Below are 20,069 nucleotides of genomic sequence, written 5' to 3'. Positions count from 1 at the left end.
AAGGAGAATATGGTTACTGCTAGCATCTTCAGCATTTATACATCCAAGAACCTTAGAGCCTATTGTAAATGAGCTAGGTTAAGTGGTTTGCTTGACACAAACTAGTCACTGACAGACTTGAAACCAGAGTCCAGGAGGCATAACTCTAATCTTTAACAGCAGGACTGGATTCCAGACAAAGCAAATGAAACAGCTGTTGAAACATGTATTTATCTTGTGGATAAAACATCTGTTTGTTGAGTAAGCCTGCCGTCACAAGGTGGAACACTCTGTGTGTGTGTGTGTGTGTGTGTGTACGTGTACGTATGCATGTATATGTACGAACATACATGTGCATACCTGCACAGATATATGGAACTTTTGGGCACTAGAAATGGCAGGAAAACAGGAAAAAATATCATACACCCTTAGCTGAACAGATATTAATTTTTGAGCAGTTCCCATTCATTCCAATTTTTAAAACCTTTATTATAAACCCAACTTCTTATTCTGAAAGAAAACCCAACTTGAGAAACCACACCAACAAGCTTTTGAAATCTCAGCTCTGTTTATAAATTCGTGCCATGACTGTAGACACTACATATGCATAGACTTCAGAGGTAAAATTCAAATCTACATTTCAATAATGGTTTCACCCATGGGTTCATATTAAATTTTTTAGTGAGAATGACTTCAAATTTTCTTGGAGACAGTGTAGGTGCTGAGGTTCCCTGTAAAGTCCTTCTTCAGATCTAAGTGTTTTAGTTTGGCCCACTAGCAAGATAAGAGTTTACTGCAAAATTTCAGGTTGAGAGTATGTGTCTTGACTTGTTCTAGTATCTCGGAATATTCTGACCCTGTGTTTTAGTTTTACGTTTTGATGTTTTTAGTTTTATATGGTGATGTTTAGCTGGTGAAAGGCAAGATTAAGTGCCTGAGGAATGAGGAAAGAGAGCATTTGCTGGCGTCAATACTTACCGCTATTGTTACAACTGTGCGGTCTGCAAAGGCAGTCATCACAACCTTCTGCAAAATGTTTTCCTGTCAAAGGAAAAGGCTTACTTCAGTTATTTCATCCTTTTACATTTTAATTCATGTGTCTTCAAGCACATCATATTCCATACTATCTCTGCTCTGTGCACCAGATTCGCAGTAATAAAATGCCACACGGGATTTGCTAAAACATTTCATCTTTTTTCCCCTCACCATGGGCATCAATCCCCAAAACACATCAACAGCAATGGCTGAAACCACACACAAGAGAAAGGCAAAAAAGCTGTCCATTTTTTCTGCTAAAGAGATCTCATGGCTGACATTTAGGGCAGATGATGCCATCTCTCCTAGTAGATCCATGCATCGATGGTGCTAATTGCTATACTCACTGTGGCCATGTCAATAGATGCTGTGGCTTCATCCATGATGAGAATGCTACTCTTGCGGACAAAGGCTCGGGCCAGACAGAAGAGCTGCCTTTGCCCTACACTGAAGTTCTCTCCTCCTTCTGTTACCGTTGCATCTGGAATAAAATCAGTTACTTTGAATGTCACACCACTGAAATGCTGTATGTTCATACAGTCAGGACCCAGTGATTTTGAGTGCGCACCATGAAATCTCTGGCTGTGCACTATTCCAGGGTCAAGCAAAATCCCCGTAAAAGCCAATAAGCATAATCTTGACTGAACACTGTAATGGAATGATAACCAAGAAAAGTGGGCACAGCTTCCTGGGAAAGGAGCGATATATCATTAAGCAAATAGTTGGCAGAAATAGTTATCAAATCTGGTAGGCTGCAGGATAATGTCTTAGTAATGTGAAATACATTTAATATGGAAGGAAATACATGAGTTTCCTTCGTGAACCAGATCTGAAATGGTAAGGAAGATGCTCTGTCAGTGTTCTAGACAAGAGCTACAGCTCTGCTGGCAGAGCCAGATTCTGCTGAGGTAAAACTGCTGTTTTTTAACTCTTTGTTGATGAGCCACCCCACTATGATGCTGAGGTGCTGCAGGATTTTTCTGTAATGAGTGGAAAACCAGACTACTCTTCAGCTTTTTAGTAAGAATATTCTCTCTAGCATAGAGACAGAATATTCATTAGGTGCCTGTCAACTCTTACATGATGGTTCAGAGTGTAAGTGTAAGAACCCATGTATCTGTTTATATATGTGCATTCTCATGCATGCATAATTTTGTTATTGGACTATGTTCCCAGGGACTTGGTTCAGACATACCAAGGCCTCCTGGCAATGACTTGACCATGTTCTTCAACTGAGCAATCTCCAAAGCTTCCCAGAGTCTATCATCAGTACACTTGCATTCTGGATCCAAATTAAAGCTGCAAAGAAAACCATAACAGGAGCCTTGTTACTGCAATTACAGTTCATTAAGGTCTTCTGCAAAGGAACATTTTGGCATTGTGTATGTCACTTGACTTCCCTTGGACAGACTGTGTGGACAGACTGTGTAGACATATCGGAGTGAGCCAGGAAGGTTCCTTTTACATCCCTTCCTGTTCCACAGCCTCCATCACAAACATGCCATGCAATGCTGCTTGTCACCCCCTGATGGCATATGCCTACCGGATGGAGCCACTGAACAATATTGGATCCTGAAGAATAATGGAGAGTCGGGAACGGAGAGTATGAAGAGGCAATTTGCTGATGTCTATTCCGTCAATCACTATCCTCCCTGTTTAAAACAACATGCAGAAGACATGTGAGGGAATTGCACAAAGCATGTGATCTGCAGGTAGCAGACAGAAAGAGAAAACAGCTAGTTTGGGCTGGACTCCAGACGATGAGGCAGCGTGCCTCTGCGATCTCTCAGCACCATTATATAAACATGGGGAAGGTGAATGTATGTAGTAATGCAAGCCAGAGGGAACCCAGCTTATTAGTGATGTTGTTGCCTTGCTCTCTTTCTCCCCTCCTTCCCCCCTTCCCTTAAAGGAAGTACATAGCTTCTATCCTATGTGATTAACGATAACACCAGAAGGATAGTTTATTATGGGGCAACCTGAGCTTTACAGCCAAACAGAGTGAGAACAAGAGCAACTTATGTAATTAGCCATGTCCTGTGCCTTTCTCTGTTCCCCTTGACTTTAACAGCTGCAGAAGATACTTAATTTGAGATTGTGCACAATTTCTCTTGCATAATATATGTATGTATCTGCAATCCATACATCAGGAGCCAAAACTATCCTTCAAACTGTAGAAGAAATGTGGTAGCATTAACTTTTCAACAAGAGGCAGATCAGAAAAACAAAAAGGATGTCCTACTCCAGGGCATTTTAATACCATTCATGCTGGTTCCTACAGCTCAGTTTCATTTGAGTATTTGGTTGTGAATTAGCCACATACTGTTCTGCTAGCATAAGATTACTGGAAGCAGTCACATTAATCACTCCTTAACCTAGTAGTTCATTCCTTGACAAGAAGTTGCTGCAACAGGTGGGATACTTGGTAAAGTAAGAGGATTTTTCCTTTTCTAGGCACTACTTCGGGTCAATGAGCATACAGATCTCATTTGAAGATCTGTTTTATGATGTGTTGGGTGTGGCAACTGCTGATACTCAGGCAGGGAGATGGGGGAAACATACGAGAGAAAATGGTTGGCTGCTCTGTAAGTAGAAGAGGGTGAGAAGGGCAGAAGGAATCTCTTTGCTTGAATCCTCAAACAAAAGCCAGGAACTACTGACCCCACTGACTTTCCCGGGACACAGAAACTTCCTCTGGGTTATGGGGAAGGGATGGGTCAGGGCAAACTGAATGAGGATATGGTAAGGGGTATTTTCACCAGGCTCACTTCTGCAGTTTCCCTGTGGATTACTTCACCCTAGGAACCCTAGGAAGTACCTAACAGTAAGTTCATCAGTTCTCTCTCCAACAGTGAGACACTAACTGTGGACTGGCAAATACATGGATATTCAAAGCTGTGCAGGTATGCCTCTTCTGTCATTCCCAGTTGTCATGATACTGCATTTTGTAGGTTACTCTAAGTGGCCCTATTCTGATGAAAGACTTAATCTCCACCTAGTTGGACTACCATTAGTCTTAAGCTTTTATTAGAAGTTCAGAGGAACCAAGATTTCATCTGTAGGGTGCAAAGTCCAATTGTTTTCAGACTTCCAGAAAGTCTGAATCAGGTCATAAGCATGAGACATCAGTGGCTGCATAAACTTAAGCAATACCTTTTCTTCACAAATGAGGACATGAGAGAAGGTTAGCAGAAGATGAGGTAGACTAATGAGAGAAAAATTAATATGGCATGCGTTGGGAATACGGGAATGCATTTTTGATAGCAGCCAGGGTGTTCAAGAAAAAGAGAAGAGCAGATGAGGAGACCTAAGGGAAAAAGTAACTTAGAGAGGAGATGGGAAACCAGCAAAGTAATGAGGGGTGGCCAAGCAAGACAGAAGAGAAATGAGAGGTGGTTTGAACAGAAGGCAAGGAAAGGGAAACACTGAAGACAAAAGAAAGAAGTAAGAGTAGGGGATTAACATGGAAAACATACAAATTCAAAGAAATAACAAAGCCATAAGGAACCAAGATGGAGAACATGAATGAAATCTGACTCCAGTAAAGTTACTCGAAATCTTGTTATGTAACTTTTATTAGAGTCAGGACTCCACCCAGAAGTGGACCAGCACAGAGGCCAAATATGGGTCTAGCTGAGAGAGAGAGGGCGATATGCACAAAACATAAACAGAGATTGATTAGAAAAGACTTAGGCATTCCCACTGGGAAAAATCAGGGATACAGAAGGAACAGACAAAGAAAAGATACAGAAGGAAGATTAAAGTAGAAGGAAACTTCAGGTTGGCAATAAATATAACTATTATTTGTTTGCACTATTTATATATCCAGGAACCCTTGTCATGAATCAGAAACCTATTACCATAGATACATATAGGCACAGAACCACAACAAAAGCAAGTATTGGTTACATCAGATTTACTTGTCCTCCCACATCCTACTGGGGTTTCCCTAGCAAACGTTCCACATGCAATGGCTAAATTACAAACATGGAAGTATTTGAAAGAAAAAGATGACTTTGCAGTAGGTTTCCATATTCCTGCAACAGTAAACATGTATATGTATTATAAATGCCAGGGTGCATATTGTTGCCTACCAGTTCATTCCAATTACCTGGGAGAGTGAAATGCTGCAGGAATGAAAACCTAGCAAAATGTTTTCAAAACCTTTAGTCAGTTTCTGCTGTAGTTGTGTGAAACCACAATTTAAAAAAAAAAAAATCAAGGGAATGGACTTGTTAAGTTCTAGTTTCTATTCTGCTAACATTTTGACAGCTATTGTAAGTTAATGCATTTATTCTTTAGGGAGAAATTTAGATGCTCCAGAGAGTTGCATATTTTTTCCTCCTATCTCAAAAATGGCATATTATTTTGTCAGAGCATATGCAAAAATTTTTAAAAAATTAGAAGTATAATCTGTGTGTAACACTTCCTGGAAGAACCAAGCGCTACTCACAATAGGACACTTTGTACTTTGAAGGATGAGGCATAGCAAGCCCTATTCTAATCAAGTATCTTCTGAGCCAGAAAGCTGGATATAAACTATCAAAAAGTCTCCTTGCTTCTTCTGAAGAAATAGGGGGGAGCAGGTCAGGAATGACAACATACTCCAGTGAAAACTAACCGTCAAATATGTCCACCATTCTGAAGAATGCCAAAGAGAGGGATGACTTGCCGCTGCCAGTACGACCACAGATCCCAACCTGCAAAAGAAAGGTAGATGTTGCTTACTTATAGAGGGAAGCTGTAAATCAGATTTGCAGTCCTTCTGGGAAAACTGGACTGGACTGCTCTACTGGTGAGAAGAAAGGTCCTTCTCAATGGCCAGTGGTAGGCACCAGGGAAAAAACAGAAGAGCATGGCAAGCACACTCCTCTTTTCTGCCTCACAGCATCATGAGGACTTGTCCTAGGAACATTTTTGAAACTTCAGCATTTTGACCTGGCTTCCAATGACACTGTATGCTGAAATGTGAGATAGTCGCATTTTTACTCAGTTCCAGTTCATCTCATCTCATCTGGCCACCTAGGCTCATTCTATGCAAGGGAGATGGACTTGGAAAGAAGTGGAACTCTCAGAAGGGAAACTGATCCCAGCCAAGAATAACATGTCATCGGTGTAAGTTTCTTGACCCATGCCCAAGGACCTCAGAGAGGACCATCAATGTATACAGCTGTCACTGCAAATTGTTGTTATTCTTGCTCTTCTGCCACTTTAGAAAAGAAAACACAATAAGGAAGGATCTGCTCCAGAATGAGGATGATAGGCAATTGCTTGACACGGTACCTTTTGTCCTGGTTTGATATATGCTTTAACGTGCTTAAGAACAGGCTTCAGGTTGTTCTCATATCGAACGCACAAATTTTCAATCTTGATTTCCCCTTCTTGGGGCCAGTCTTTTGGGACTTGAGAGGGATCTGAAATAGTTAACAGTAAAACAAACCAAAACGAATGCTATCAGAGGGTCACCTTTTATGACATCCCCATTTCCCCCTGTTTTCTGCCTGGGCACCTTCCTGAAGCCACTCGAGAAACAGAGTTCCACGTCCCTGCTGAGGGGTGCTGGGAACTGCCTGGCAGGCACGTTAGCACTTAGCTTCCAGATCTTGACACATAAGACGAGAGAGCAGATGCTAAAGTGGCTCTCAGAAATGAAACGGGGAGAAGCCAAAAGAGCAGAGAAGAATGTAGTGTCAGCGCAGTGTTAACATGTCTTCAGTCAGTAACCGGCATGGGAAGGGCAGTGCAAGGAAGGATGTTGTTGCTGCCGTAAAACATGAGCTGTTGACATTTTCACAGCTCATATTTCATCCTGATTTGCAAATACACAGGCAGGTTTTGTCTCCAGACTAAGGGGCTTGGCTTTCCAGGGAAGTTTGCTGACCTGCAAGCATTTTGGCCTTGCACTTCAAGCACTTCTGAAATACCAGTCAAAGCCAATTTGAAATATGTGGAGTATGAACAGCAATGACCAGTTCAGGGAAGAGTGGCTGAGGTCTGATTGCCAACGTGCCCCTGTCCTGCAGACCCCATTTGCTGCAAAGCATGTGACTTAGTGCACTTCTAATTTTTATCCACATTTTTGTTTTCTGAATAGCTACATAGATGCATTGTTCATCCTATCTATAATTGTGCCCCAGTACTTCCTGATTGTACTACAGGGCCATGCTCTGTCTCCCTGGTATTTGGTAGGGTTTTTTTTATGTTGAGTAGCATGGGCTACATATCTCATAGCTGCTTGTGGCTATCCTTGTCACTGTCACCAGTGGGAGTTCCTACATGTCAATGAGAACAGGTTTTGGCCAAAGAGGCATATACATTTTGCATGACCAAGTCTACTGTGCTTTCACATTACCACATTAAAAACCAAAAAGATTAGAGTGAATACCCAAGTAGCCATCATAGTTCTCCGACTCCATGTTCAGGAAGCTGTGCACTTTTTTTACTGCACCCATCTGCACTTCCAGATCAGCCAGATTCCTCACCACCCAGTTCAAATAGTTGGTTATCTGCATCACAAAATGAAAACAAGGACAGGGTTCAGCCTTCTGTCTGTTCATCTACCTGTTTGCAAATAAAGGTTGGATAAATTTGTAAAAGTCTTTGGCCTGACTCAGCACAGTGGGTCTCTCATTGACATTACAGCAGTTCTAGACTTAGTGCAACAGCATCAAATATGTAATAAGCCAGTCATACTCCAACACAAACAACCCTGACATAGTAATTTAGTGCTCGGTATTCTCATCCTTGTTTTTTGAAGAAATATGGAAAGGTTGTACCTACAGTCTGAAGATGTGACTGATTAAGGGAATCTCTTGTTCTCAGCATCTAGTAATCAGTACTGAAAGGCATATTCTTTAAACACACACACACAGAAAAAATCCAAATTGGAAGCACTGTTTGGAAAGATTTAATTTTCTAATCTTTCAAAGACTGCAATTAAAGATTAAGACATTTTACTATTTGCAAATATATTTAAAAGATTTGATGGGAATTTAATTTCTGTTTCCTTCTGTGCATATTTAGACACTTCCTTTCTCTCTGTGGAAAATGTGAGGGCTTTTAGCACAGAAATCTATGAGAAAAAATTTATTATCAGCTCAATGGTATTTCCTTCTTGGTTTTTATTCCCATTTGTAATCAAAAAGATTTGATCAATAGTAAAGGTATTACTTGTAGTAGATAATAGTTGATAATTAGTCATCTAACAATAGCCAGTAGCTTAGAGAAACTGATCTCTAGTCAGGACTGACTATTTAACGTTGAAAATTGTAAAGCAATTTCCTAAACACTTCCTAAATGTTCCTAAGTCTGTATTTAGGTGATCATATAAAAAAGAAAAACTGATCTTACTAGGAATAGTTGATTGCCAAGCACCTTTAAAAATTTAGATACTTTACATACCTGAATAAAGGTTTAGTAACTTAACTTAGACAGTGAAAACATCCTATACACAGACATATTCAGAGAAAGATTTTGTCATTTATTTGTGGGACATTGCTGAATCTGCCATATAAGAAGTTTATTCTGAGTAAAACACCCAGTTCCACTTCTTTTCCACTTACCTAATACTGATAGGCATAAAGTAAATAATTTTCACTAAGATTCAGCAATAACATTTGTTGTCAATTTAGAGGATTTAGTCGCTTGTTTTATCCTTAAGATACAGTTATTCTAGGGGGTAGTGTGAAGTATTTTCTTTGTTATTCAGGAACCTACTCATTCCATGTCCAGCTTTTGAGTCAGGAAGTTACAGAAATGGGTACATCTGCAGATAAGCTAAACACTCTGCAGAACTGCTGCTTGCGTAGTAGCAGGCTGCAATCATAGATCTAGCAGATTTGAAACAGAGCCTGGCATCCGAAAGGCTCTTTACCCATTATTTCAACCTTTATCGCAGTTGTGCAAGGGAGTTGGCCGTGTTTATACAAGGGGAAAGAATAAGCTTATGGATGTCTACTGTAAACACAATGTTGGTACAAACAGTTTGCTCTCATCCAGGTGCAAATATCAGTCCTCCTCTTAGCTCCAAAGAGAAATGATACAAAAACCTATGTCAGGGGACATAGGTAATGATCCAAATGCATTCAAAGTTTCATCAGTGATATTGTGGCAGGAGAGAGACAGGTAATCACTTGGTGACTACAGCATTTTTTGCTCTGCTATGCCAGACTTCAGCACATGGCTAATTGACACTAATGATCTGTTTGCAAATACAGACTAAATACAAAAAAGCCAAGGATGATGCAGATGTCTTAGTGTTTCCAGATCTCTGCTAATGAAGCAGGATTACCAGGAATGTTTTCAGAGTGAAGTTGAAGCACTGGGGCTGATTGTCAGTTGCTGGCAGATTCCCACACTGCTGCAACAGCGGCGCAAAGGGGATCTAAGGCCACTCTAAGGCAGCTGCCGAGAACTTTCTGTTGTAACCATAGGCTCGCCAGCATTTACATGCAAAGCCAGATCTCAGCGTTAGAGCCATACCCATACCCCTCCCTCATACCAGTGCTGTAAAGCAGCCAGTTTTTTGCCATGCCACCCATGATATAAAAAATTCTTCCTGCCATTATCCTCATCCTGCTTTTGTTGACACTCTCATGGTTAATTCAGTGATATTTCTGCTCTCTATGGTGATCGTACTCACTCTATGCTCATGATGCACTCCCCCTCTCTCTTATAGCCTACTACACTAAAACACTGTTCCTCCTCCGTGACTCAGCTCAAATAGCTTAGTGCTACTGACAGAGTTAAAATGAATCAGCTAGCATCCCACCAAGATCTCATTGTTCCTAACCCCATCTCCGCTGCTTTCCTACTGCTACCTGTCATGATGAACCATGCCTACCAGCCCCAAAGGTCCCAATCCCCAAATCCATTCAGAATTTGGACAATGTTGGGCATCTGAGTAGTTTCTTTCCAAAGACAGAACTGGCATTTCTGGTTCTTCAGCAATTATTTCATTTGGACTTTGGTTAAACATTACCCAGGTTATGACAGTCTGTGGGATAGCATTTTCTGGCAGGTTTTGCCATACACAGGCGGAACCAACACTGTGTTGTGGAAAACAGAATGCACAGCAGGTCCTCTTACGCATTTTTAATTTTCCTGCTCTGCTTGGGAGCACGCAGGGCCTGGGAATGGTTGTGTTTTTTTAATTGGCTCATAAAACCTGAAGCAAGTCCAAGTTGCCCTGAACTCTCTCAACTTTGGCTTGAATCCATTATTTGCAAGATTTTTTTTTTTCAAGATTAAGCAAGCTGGAAGATAACCATGTATATGTATTTTCCAAAATATCATAAAATTAGTATGTTGGTCTGAAAGTTCTTATGCTTTGCCTTGGTACATACCGTCAGAGCATACAGGAGACCTAGCCCCACAAACCCCGAGTTAGGCCCTTCAGTGATGGAAGTGACAGCCGCAGTCAGAACTATGCAAGCACCGAGATAATCCTGGAACGAGAGAGAGGGAGAGAAAGATTCTATACAACATTACAACACAGCAACAAGAAAATTTCTTCAGATACAGAGCACATTTGGTTTACTAGGGATTATTTCTATAATGACACCTAGACCTTAATTCTGGGTTGTTTTTCCTGGAAAAGGTCAGGGGTTTTGGTGCCCAACCTGAAACACTCTAAAGGAACTTGCTGAACACAAGTGAAACAGGCCAGTATTTTCTGCAAAGCCAGTTGGGCTAAGGTATCTCATTGTGGCCACCCCAAAAAGAGCAGGTATCAAAAAATCTAATGAGCACATCAAAAAAAGAAAAATCGTAAGAATGGCATAATACTGACACCCCTAATTCCTACCACTAAAACAAATCAATTCCACTCACTCCACAATCCTTCAGGTCTTCTCAAACATAGGTTTGCCTCCCCCAAAAAAGAGAAGTATCAGTGACTTCACAAAGTCCATGAAGAATTTCAGTAGAATTTATACAGGTAATACACATGTTTTATGGGCACAAGTGGGCAGACTTAAAGTGTCTATGTCATGCAATGGGGCACTGTGCATGGTGAAGGCATCCCCAAGCCTGCTATACACTCACAGCCTGCAGCGAAACACCATGTGGGTGTTGGTAGCGTGGACTCTGAAAGCAGTATAGCTGTGTAGTTGTGGTGCTGCAAACGAGCTACTAAGCCTTGCTCCTGCCACAGCACTTTGAGTTTCGGAGTGACTCCGTAGTAGGTACCTGAAGGATCTCAGCTCTGTTGCATGGTGATGACTTGATTTACAGAAATTGCTGTGTAGGCTGTATTAGAAAGATCTGACTTCTCACAAGCTTTGCAGGAGCTTGAACCCATCTTCTTGATGTGTACCTCAGTTCTGAAGTGAAGGCCACATGTGATCTCATGTATTTGTCAAGGTGCCCGATTCATGAGACTGCTGGTATTCCCACTCTCCCACTGCTCCCTGCATTATATTTACTTTGGATTACAGGGTTAGCATTTTCCATCCATTTTTTTCCTCCTGCCTGATAATATCCTGCCTGGAATCTTTCCCTCTGAGATCTGAAATGAGGGCTGCCTAGTTCATCTGTCTGTAAAAAGTGTTGATGAGCAGATGACAGATTCAAACTTAACATCTACAGGGAAGTAGAAGCACAATGGTCTTGAGTGTCCTTCGGCAGTTGGTACAGAACTTCACAGTTGCTCTTAAACCCTACAAAGTTTTGAGTGATATTAGTGCCACTGTGCCACTAGGCAGAGCTAAATAAACTATTCTTTGGCGTGACCACGTTATTTCTAATGCTATGATGAAGCGATGCATATTCTTGGATCAAATTCATTCCACATGTAAGCAAGTCTAAGACTGTGAGACATTAGCAGGCATTGTCACAGTTTATTCCAGGATTGGTTGTTGCTCTGTCTTTGATTTGGAAGCAAGTTCAGCTTGATCTTGGATGCTGAAGGAAGCTGAAAGCTTCATGCACGAGGGAAAGCTATGCCATCATAAGAAATCGGAGCACAACTTTGTTGCTCCGCCAGCATACCAGGAAATGAAGGTAAGGATACAGCCTTTGAAGTGAGGATTAATCATGCCTGTTACTATTTGTGTCTAGCAGAATCAGGTCACTGCTCTGTTTATTCACTGCTCTTTTAGTGTCAGATGAATAAAGAAATCACAGTGATTTTGCTTGCTGCCTCTTGCCTTGCAAATCAGGGAACCTCCTCATATGCTGCCCCCGGAAAGCCCCTATAAAAGCCAGGAGCCTGCCTTGCTGGCACTGGCTGCGTTGTGCCCTACTGTCATTTGTTTTTCAGTTGGAGTCTAGTTCTGCCATCTTTCATGATATTGAACAGTATTGTAAATCACACAGTATGGGCTTACAGCTGCAGTAAGGGCACTGCAAATGGGGGCTTTAAATTACAGCTGTGGGATAAAACCTGTTGCTGGAGAGATACCTCAGGACCTGGAAGCTCAATGGTGCCTGAGAGAGCCCTGGCAGAATGATGGCACAGTTCACAAAACTACTTAAAACCATGCTCTGCTTTGAAAGTAGTTCCTGCTGTGGCATGTCTGCAGATGCTGCGCAATAGTAGAGAAAGCCTTATTTCAAGTTACGTAAATGTTTGTTCTTGCACTCTCTTCAGATGCTAGGCATCGCAACAGCAAAAGATGAGGGAGACTTGTATTTTCTTACTCCTGGACAAGAAAGCTGAAAAAACCCTATGGGTTTAACATAAACAATCCCAATCTATTTTAAGAAACAGTGTGTATAATCTCATTGCGAGATTAATTCTCCTTATTATCTTCTCTGCATCAGGCAAAGTCTCTGTTTGCTTCCAAGGTTTCAAAACCATGGCTGGGACTAAACTGAACGTACCGTCCTGACCTCCAGCCATCTGTTGGCAGCCGATAGAAATAAGTAGGCAATGTTGTTCGTGTCCGTTAGTTCCAGCATACGTTGTTTAAATCTGGCTTCATGCCTGCCAAGAGCAAAGTTGTTACATTACAACACATTACACACTCAGGATGAAGGATGAAGCATGAAACTCTTCTCTCCCTCCCCTCCCCCCAAACCAAAACTTTTGGCCCTTCTGCCTTTGCCAAACTTTGGGTTAAAAAACTCTTCCCTAAGGAGCTGTACCTGCTGCCAGGGCTCTCCTTAACCAGGTAGAACTACACGTACAATGGGGAGGAATTTGTTCCACAAGCCATTATATTGGACTAGATTTTGGATCAGAGCCTGTCCCCTCGAAGAGACTGCAATGCCAGGGTGCTAGGGACAAGTTTTACTTCCCAGAGCATATCCACTTTAATAGCTGTGGACTGTGGCTGCTGCTGCCCTCTAGTCCTCTCACAGGTGAGTACTGCCATGGCCCATCTCTTCTTCCCAAGCCACTAGCAAGAGCAGAGGGGTCACCTGTCCGCTTAAAATCTGATTTCAGAAGTTACCTGGCCAGCTGCAGGAGTATTCAACAGGCGTGACATCTCTTAAGGCTTCAACTAATGTAGACTGTAGATTGATCAGTAGATCAATACCTTTCAGCTACTCAGCTCAGCTGTTTTCTGAGCCAGTCACACATTGCTTAAGCAACTCAGACAGCTACAACGAGGGAGAGCTATTGATCATTTCTGAATTACAAAAATGAGCAGCGTTACCTCCACTGTCACTTGTTTCTCTCTCCCCCACGTAATGCCTGTCATTTAAAAACAAGTGCAAGGATATCAGAGCACCTGAGAGCGGAGGTACACTTTGGGGAGGGAGTGGGAAATCTCTGTTGGTGTAAGTGTATTAAATTCATGGTGCCTTGCAGTACTTTAGGTATGACCTGCAGTCAGATGGAAACCTTTTGTTGTTTCATATTCTACTCTCTGTTAAATACCCTAACTTGAATAAATTACCCCAACTTCATTCAGGAGCTTGTTGTCTGTTTTATCATGGCAAGCTCTTCCATTTCAAAGTCTCAAGGCCCTGCTGTGAAGCACCTGTAACCCCTGTTCTGCCAGAAACTTCTTTTTTTTCATTTTTCCTTTTCCCACTGATACTCTGTTTCCCTCTGCACATGGCAAGCAACCTCTCCAAGACAACAACTGGTAACATTAATGACGTGAGGAGGAGCAAAGATGCACTGAATATTCTGCTCGTCTGCCTTTCTGGCAACAAAACTCCTGTTTTCCTAATGGAAAATCTGACATGCTCAATCTGTATCTTTTCATCCACGTCCAGCTCATCTTCTGGGTAGTTTTAGACTTTTATCCTGTCAGATGACAAACAGAAAAGGTCACTGAAATTTGTGTCTGATCCAACTGTGCTACTTTGTGGTAAGTTATGTGAGGGGCTGCTCTATTTTATCCTGGAACATACTGAACTCAAACTGCAGAGAATGACTAACAGGACTATTAGTAAATACAAGCTTGCTGACAAAAAATGGTGGAGCCTTCAGGTTTGGTTGACAGACGGGGAAATGAAATAGCTTTGATTAACACCACAGATTCTGCAAAACTCAAGCGATGGTTACGATGCCTAGTCCTTCCCTAGGGCTGCCTTTTGCTCTCTGCCATCCAAGCCCACATTGCCATTTTGTAAGGTAAAGAAGAGCTGAACGACTCCCAAGAAGTGCTAAGCTCCTTCATCTTTCTCAGGAGATAATGTGATGAAAGGCCACTCTGAATCTCTCAAGAAGCACTCAGCATACATCAGCATCAGGCCTTAATTATGACTTACTGTTTCAATACATCATTCTGTTTGATAGAGCTTGTTACAACATTTCTTGTTGACACTGGCTCACATCTCTTCAACACAGCAACGTCTTTGCTTGTGCTGCCACAGTCCTTACCACAGCACTCTGAACTAATAGCCTAGGTCCTAAAGCTAGCTTAAAGTGATGAAGCAGTCTTAAGCTGATCAAATACGTGTGTAAATAGCAGTGCAGTGTGATCCACACTGGTTTGAAATTCTGCAGTGTACAGAATAAGCACAAGTTACTGGGGGACAACGTCAAGCTGGCACTTTTGGCAGAGTCATGCCAGCTATAATGTAGCAAACATACAAAGAGAATTTGGCCTATATTTCATGTAGTAAGTAGAGAAAAAAATACATATGCATGGAAAGTTGGAAAAATTCTTTGAATCTTCTGGAATTTATTTTTCAGTTTTGATTGACAATGCTAGGTTTTACAATATTAAGATCAAGTTCTGCTCTGCCATAGTTTTCTTGGAAAGTCCCTCTAGTTGCGTACTGACTTTTAGTTGGAGAGTACTGTAGTGATATTTCCCTGCCTGAGGAGTGGGTTATATACAGAAATTGTCTGGGGTCACTTGGATAGCACAGCTTGTAGGATATAGCAGAGGGGTCTGAAGGAGTGATGCCTGTGCCTGTCTGGCAAAGGAGAGCTCCCTGCTGTCCAAGTACGGCATGGTTAAACCAAACACCTTAAAAGTTTAAATACTGTATCCTAAAAAAGTCATCATCTTTAATTCAGTGGAAAAACAATACAGATAAATCAGTGTGTTACTGAAAATATGCACAAGTGTTTAGAGACATGGCAAAGCAACGGGAAAACAAAAATTTCTTCCTTATTTTGAGATAGCTTAATTAAAGCCTACCATATCCAATAATTTGCCCTTAGACATGGTCCAACAAGCTGCACAGGCCAGAGCAGAACCCAAGTCTCTCTCTGATAATTTGTTTTACAGACCTGAATGCTCTGATGGTGGTAAGGCCTTCAGCTGTCTCAGAGAAGTGACAGAGTAAAGGTAGCTGGGTGCTGTCGTCAAGTTCCTGGAGGTCCCTGGGAGTATGAAAAACAACAGGCAGCCATTACAATGTAAACATCTCTGTCGGTAGAAATTTTACTGCGTAACAGACAAGAATAGACATTTTATGTATTGCACATATTTTCAGGATCACATAAAATAGTATTTCTATAGTATAGAAAGACACTGACATGGGAATATCACATTTCTCTTTTGCCATAGGAGCCTTTGAATCATCTCCCAGCCACCTTCACAGATCTAGCCTCTGGTCTTCAGCTAAGCTTCCCTTTGTCCCACAGCCATAATGACATTATCATATCTCTCCTGGATAAAAACCTGTTGATCATTTTAGCCAGAACCTAATTACCTTTTATTCTCAATCATTCTAATTTATTAATATAGTTAATATAATTAACTTCACTTCAGAACAGTTGATTTTCAACTTTATAGCATGTTATTTGTGGCTCTTACATCAGGTCTAAAATAGAGTTTGTGTATCTGCAAGTTTATGTATTTTATTGCAACTCTGTCAGCTGGCCTAACAAAAAGAGTGCCTTTCCCTATAAACTTTGCCTCATTTTGAGTATCTGTAAGTACACAGCATGCTGAACATAAAATATAATAGACTATAGCAGACCTTCTATTTGTAGTGTTAACACCATCAAATTGGTTGAAATAGAGACAGCACTGACAGAGAAACAATATGAATGAGAAATTTCCTCAATTATTCAGCAATGGTATTTGTCTAAAACGTTCCAGTCTCCTGAAACAGGAATGTTTTGCAAACCACAGAGACAAATACATCTTTCTGTAACACTCTGCCATTGGCATAGCAGCCAGTTGTATAAACAGAAAAGAGGCCAGATCATTAGATATTTAAACTCTTTATTAAAATCTTACTAGGTTTGCACACTGTATTAGATAGGCCAGGAAAAGTAACTGCTCCAGGATGCTGAATGTTACAGTATACAGAACTGAATTTGCTGCTTATGTTTTGATGATAAATATGCTCTCTTTCAAATTTATGATGGAAAATACACAGAAGTTTTTGAGAGATGTAATGGAAAATACAACAAAGAGTCAAAGTGCTGCAAGAAATACTGTAAATATTTGCATTTCTAAAAATTAGTGAAGCTTATATGCCTGGAAAGTACTGCATGCAAGTAAGTTATAAATACTGGCTGAAGTTATTCCTTCATCCTACATTTCCCAAGACTATTTTTTCTAGAAATGAATTGGATTTATTAATTTCTATTGTGGATTGAAAGAACACAAGTCAACCCTGGATGCTTCACAAGTGATTTAAAAGAGTTTAATTTAAACAGATTTTTAAAAAAAAGCACCTGCTGATACCAATTTTCCCAGAAAACTGTACGGGAATAAAATGAATGAGGTAGTTATGGGCTTGCAGAAGATCAGTGATTGCAGAGCCAATGGGTGCATGTGTGTGTGTGTGTGTGCTGACCTACAGGGGTGATCAACTTCTTGCTAGCTTGGATGGCATGGCTATTGGTACAGCATGTGGGAAAACCAGCTTTGGAGACAGATGGAGACTTTACTCCCACATATAAAATCACAGAGAGAAACTGTAGTATTTCCCTGGGGTCTAATACATCAGGATTTGCCTACTCTTGTGTATTTTAAGTAAGAAGTTCAAACAGTGTGCACTGCTATGTGTAGCAGGACAGGGTGACGCTCAGAAGACCATAATGCATTTAAGAATGAAAACCAGGTCTCCTGATTCTTTAGCCACCTCGAGACCTAGTGTACTGCCACATACAGCATTAGTTTGGAAACCTGGTGGGGAGACAACAAGTTTTCTGAAAAATCGCTGAGAATTTAAGCAAATTATTTCAGAATTAAACATTTTTGGTTTGTGAATTCTATTATAGAATTTTCTTATGAATGAATCTCCTTGAAAATTCTGAGGAAAGCTGATGAAAAGTAGGCTAGAGTGAAGCTAAATTATTGATATATTGCTCCATTGATTTAAGGGAAATAACTGACCCAGTTCTTTCTCAAGCTACCTAAATAAGAGTATTCTCCATGAAGCTAACTGTACTGGAACGCTTAGTTGAAAATCACTGTGTGTCTTAACTGGATACTACCAAACAGCAGTTAATGCTTTACCATGTGCATACTGCAAAGACAGGGCCAGAAGTGACAGTTGCTAATGATGGTAGGTTATTTTGGTTTCCCTGAATGTCAGCAGGCACCTTGATGGGTGTTTTTAAGTATTAGAAAGTGGAGTAAATCCAGCCAGAAATCTGGCTGATAAAAAAAAAAGAAGCATGACTGATTGAATTTAAGAAAAAACTTTGAATGGCTTGCTTAAAGTATTTTACTAAATTATATAATGGATTTAGCACTAGAAGCATGACTCTAAGAAATCATGACACCCTCTTTGCTGAAAAAATGTACTCTTTATAGCCAGCAAACCATTCTGAATGTGAAATGTTGCTGTACAGTGGAAATGATTTTCTGTGGAATTTGTTTCCCAGTATGAAGAAAAAGCCGTGACTGACGTTAATCCAGGAAGTTATTTTTCATTCTCTACTAACCCTCAAAAGGTTAAAGAGGAACTTTGACCAGATGCGAGCTGGCTCAGTTGATTAACAAACTTCATGCTCATCTGGCTCTACAGCCAACAGTGTACAAAAGTGATGCAACTAGTGTTACTTCCCCAAATAGCCCATTTGTAGTCAGGTCAGCTGGAAACATCCTCCAATGTATGTCTCAAACTCATACCTCAGGATCAAAAGCAGGACACCATGGCCATCTTCCCCTTATACTAGCTCCTATAACCTCACATTCCATCACAATTCTTATGTACAAATTTTTAGAAGAAATTTACAGGACAGTTTTTTAATACGTACTTGGAAGCAACTCTGAAGTATTTCTGGATGAAATAAAATGCTATCCCGAGAGGCACGAGGGCGACAAGAAACCATGGAGTGGCATAGGAGATCATTCCGATCGCTGACAGGCAGAGTAAGGTGGACCGGGTAAGAGACTCCAGGGTAGGAGGAATGTGCTAGAGCAAAACAAAAAACAAACACACGGCAAAAATCACCGGTAGTACCACAATATGCCTTTTCATATAGAGGACCATAGGGAAAGTGGAATGATACCACTGTGCACTCATTGATATTCTCCTTATATCAAAAGCCTTTATGTTTCTGTGGGTCTACTACTCAAATGTGCAGAGGTTAAAAAATGAGTCAGCAGGTTTTTTCCTAAACATCCGTGTTTCAAAGATCACAGGGAAACAGAAGCCATTTCCACCTCATTTATGTAACAGGCAAGAAAGAGAAAATTGTTCTTGATATCTCAAATATTTAAAGAAACATCATGCTCTTTCTCAGAGCCTCTTAATTGTCCTTCCATGTTCCCATCACCCTTACATTCAGGACTATTACTCATCCAAACACTTTAATTCACAGCCATAGTGAAAGCATCCCTTCCTCTGCCTGAATGCTCTAAATTCACATGTGCTACAACCATGATGGAACATCTGTTTGTCATGTGTACTCCCATATAATGTTATTATATTCTACCCTGTTTCCTGTTTTGAGCCCAAAATCTGGTGTTTTGCTAATTCAGAAGCAACCAGTCTGCATATGAAGACATTAAGAGCCACCATCTCCCATGTTTATTCAGTTACCTGCCCTCATTACTACAAACGTGTGTGTACTTTCTATTTTGAATTTGCCTATTACCATTCCCAGAGCCAGTTTTTTCTATGCCTTTCTCTACTGAACATTTTACTACATCATCTTATTCAGTAGCTAAGTGAAAATTTACAAAGCCAGGACGTAATAAAACAGAACATATTGATATGACTACCTGATCAATGATATTTGTATCAGCAGAGAAGCGATTTAGAATTAGCCCCAATGGAGTCATATCAAAAAACCTGTTGAACAAATTAAAAACAAAAAGTTACCTGAAAAGGAATTCCAATTTTGGATAAAAAGCCCAGTCAGACAGAACACAGAGCTCTGTCCGGACATTTTCTAAAACCAAGCAGTAAATACGAATAACTTAACACATCATAATGTCTGCATCCTGACTATCCAAATCCTTCTCTTGGCATTCCCCCGTCCCCCCAAATTTTAAGTCTCCTCTTCCAAAAACCTGCTGTCTTGTCCCCTCCTCTTTCATCCATGCTCCCTCAAGATTTAAGATCCCTTCCAAAGATCATGGCCTGTCCCTGACTGCTACTCAATCTCCTGCATAGTACTGGGCACCAGGACTCAGTTGTTTTCATAAAAACCTGTGATAACTGTACTCATTACGCAGGCACCCTTTTGGCCATCCTGCCGCCTGTGAGAGACTGTGGTTATCATGCACAGA

General features: G+C 40.8%; 1 protein-coding gene across 2 annotated transcripts in view; it reads right to left on the bottom strand.

The window, feature by feature from the left end:
• ABCC9 (ATP binding cassette subfamily C member 9) overlaps window positions 1-20,069 on the bottom strand; it is a 67,575-nt gene that overhangs the window by 1,770 nt on the left and 45,736 nt on the right. For both annotated transcript variants that reach the window (XM_075728107.1, XM_075728106.1), the window contains exons 26-37: window positions 19,560-19,629; window positions 18,590-18,747; window positions 15,656-15,748; window positions 12,838-12,940; window positions 10,359-10,460; window positions 7,400-7,520; window positions 6,298-6,428; window positions 5,636-5,714; window positions 2,558-2,666; window positions 2,210-2,313; window positions 1,362-1,495; window positions 958-1,020 (exon numbers count right to left, since the gene is read on the bottom strand). In XM_075728107.1, coding sequence (XP_075584222.1) covers window positions 958-1,020; window positions 1,362-1,495; window positions 2,210-2,313; window positions 2,558-2,666; window positions 5,636-5,714; window positions 6,298-6,428; window positions 7,400-7,520; window positions 10,359-10,460; window positions 12,838-12,940; window positions 15,656-15,748; window positions 18,590-18,747; window positions 19,560-19,629 — 1,267 coding nt within the window. The remainder of the gene's footprint in view (window positions 1-957; window positions 1,021-1,361; window positions 1,496-2,209; window positions 2,314-2,557; window positions 2,667-5,635; window positions 5,715-6,297; window positions 6,429-7,399; window positions 7,521-10,358; window positions 10,461-12,837; window positions 12,941-15,655; window positions 15,749-18,589; window positions 18,748-19,559; window positions 19,630-20,069) is intronic.

This window comes from Pelecanus crispus, chromosome 1 (genome assembly GCF_030463565.1).
Source record: "Pelecanus crispus isolate bPelCri1 chromosome 1, bPelCri1.pri, whole genome shotgun sequence".
In the NCBI taxonomy this organism is placed as follows: Eukaryota; Metazoa; Chordata; class Aves; order Pelecaniformes; family Pelecanidae; genus Pelecanus; species Pelecanus crispus.
This window is presented reverse-complemented; position numbering and strand designations above follow the sequence as displayed.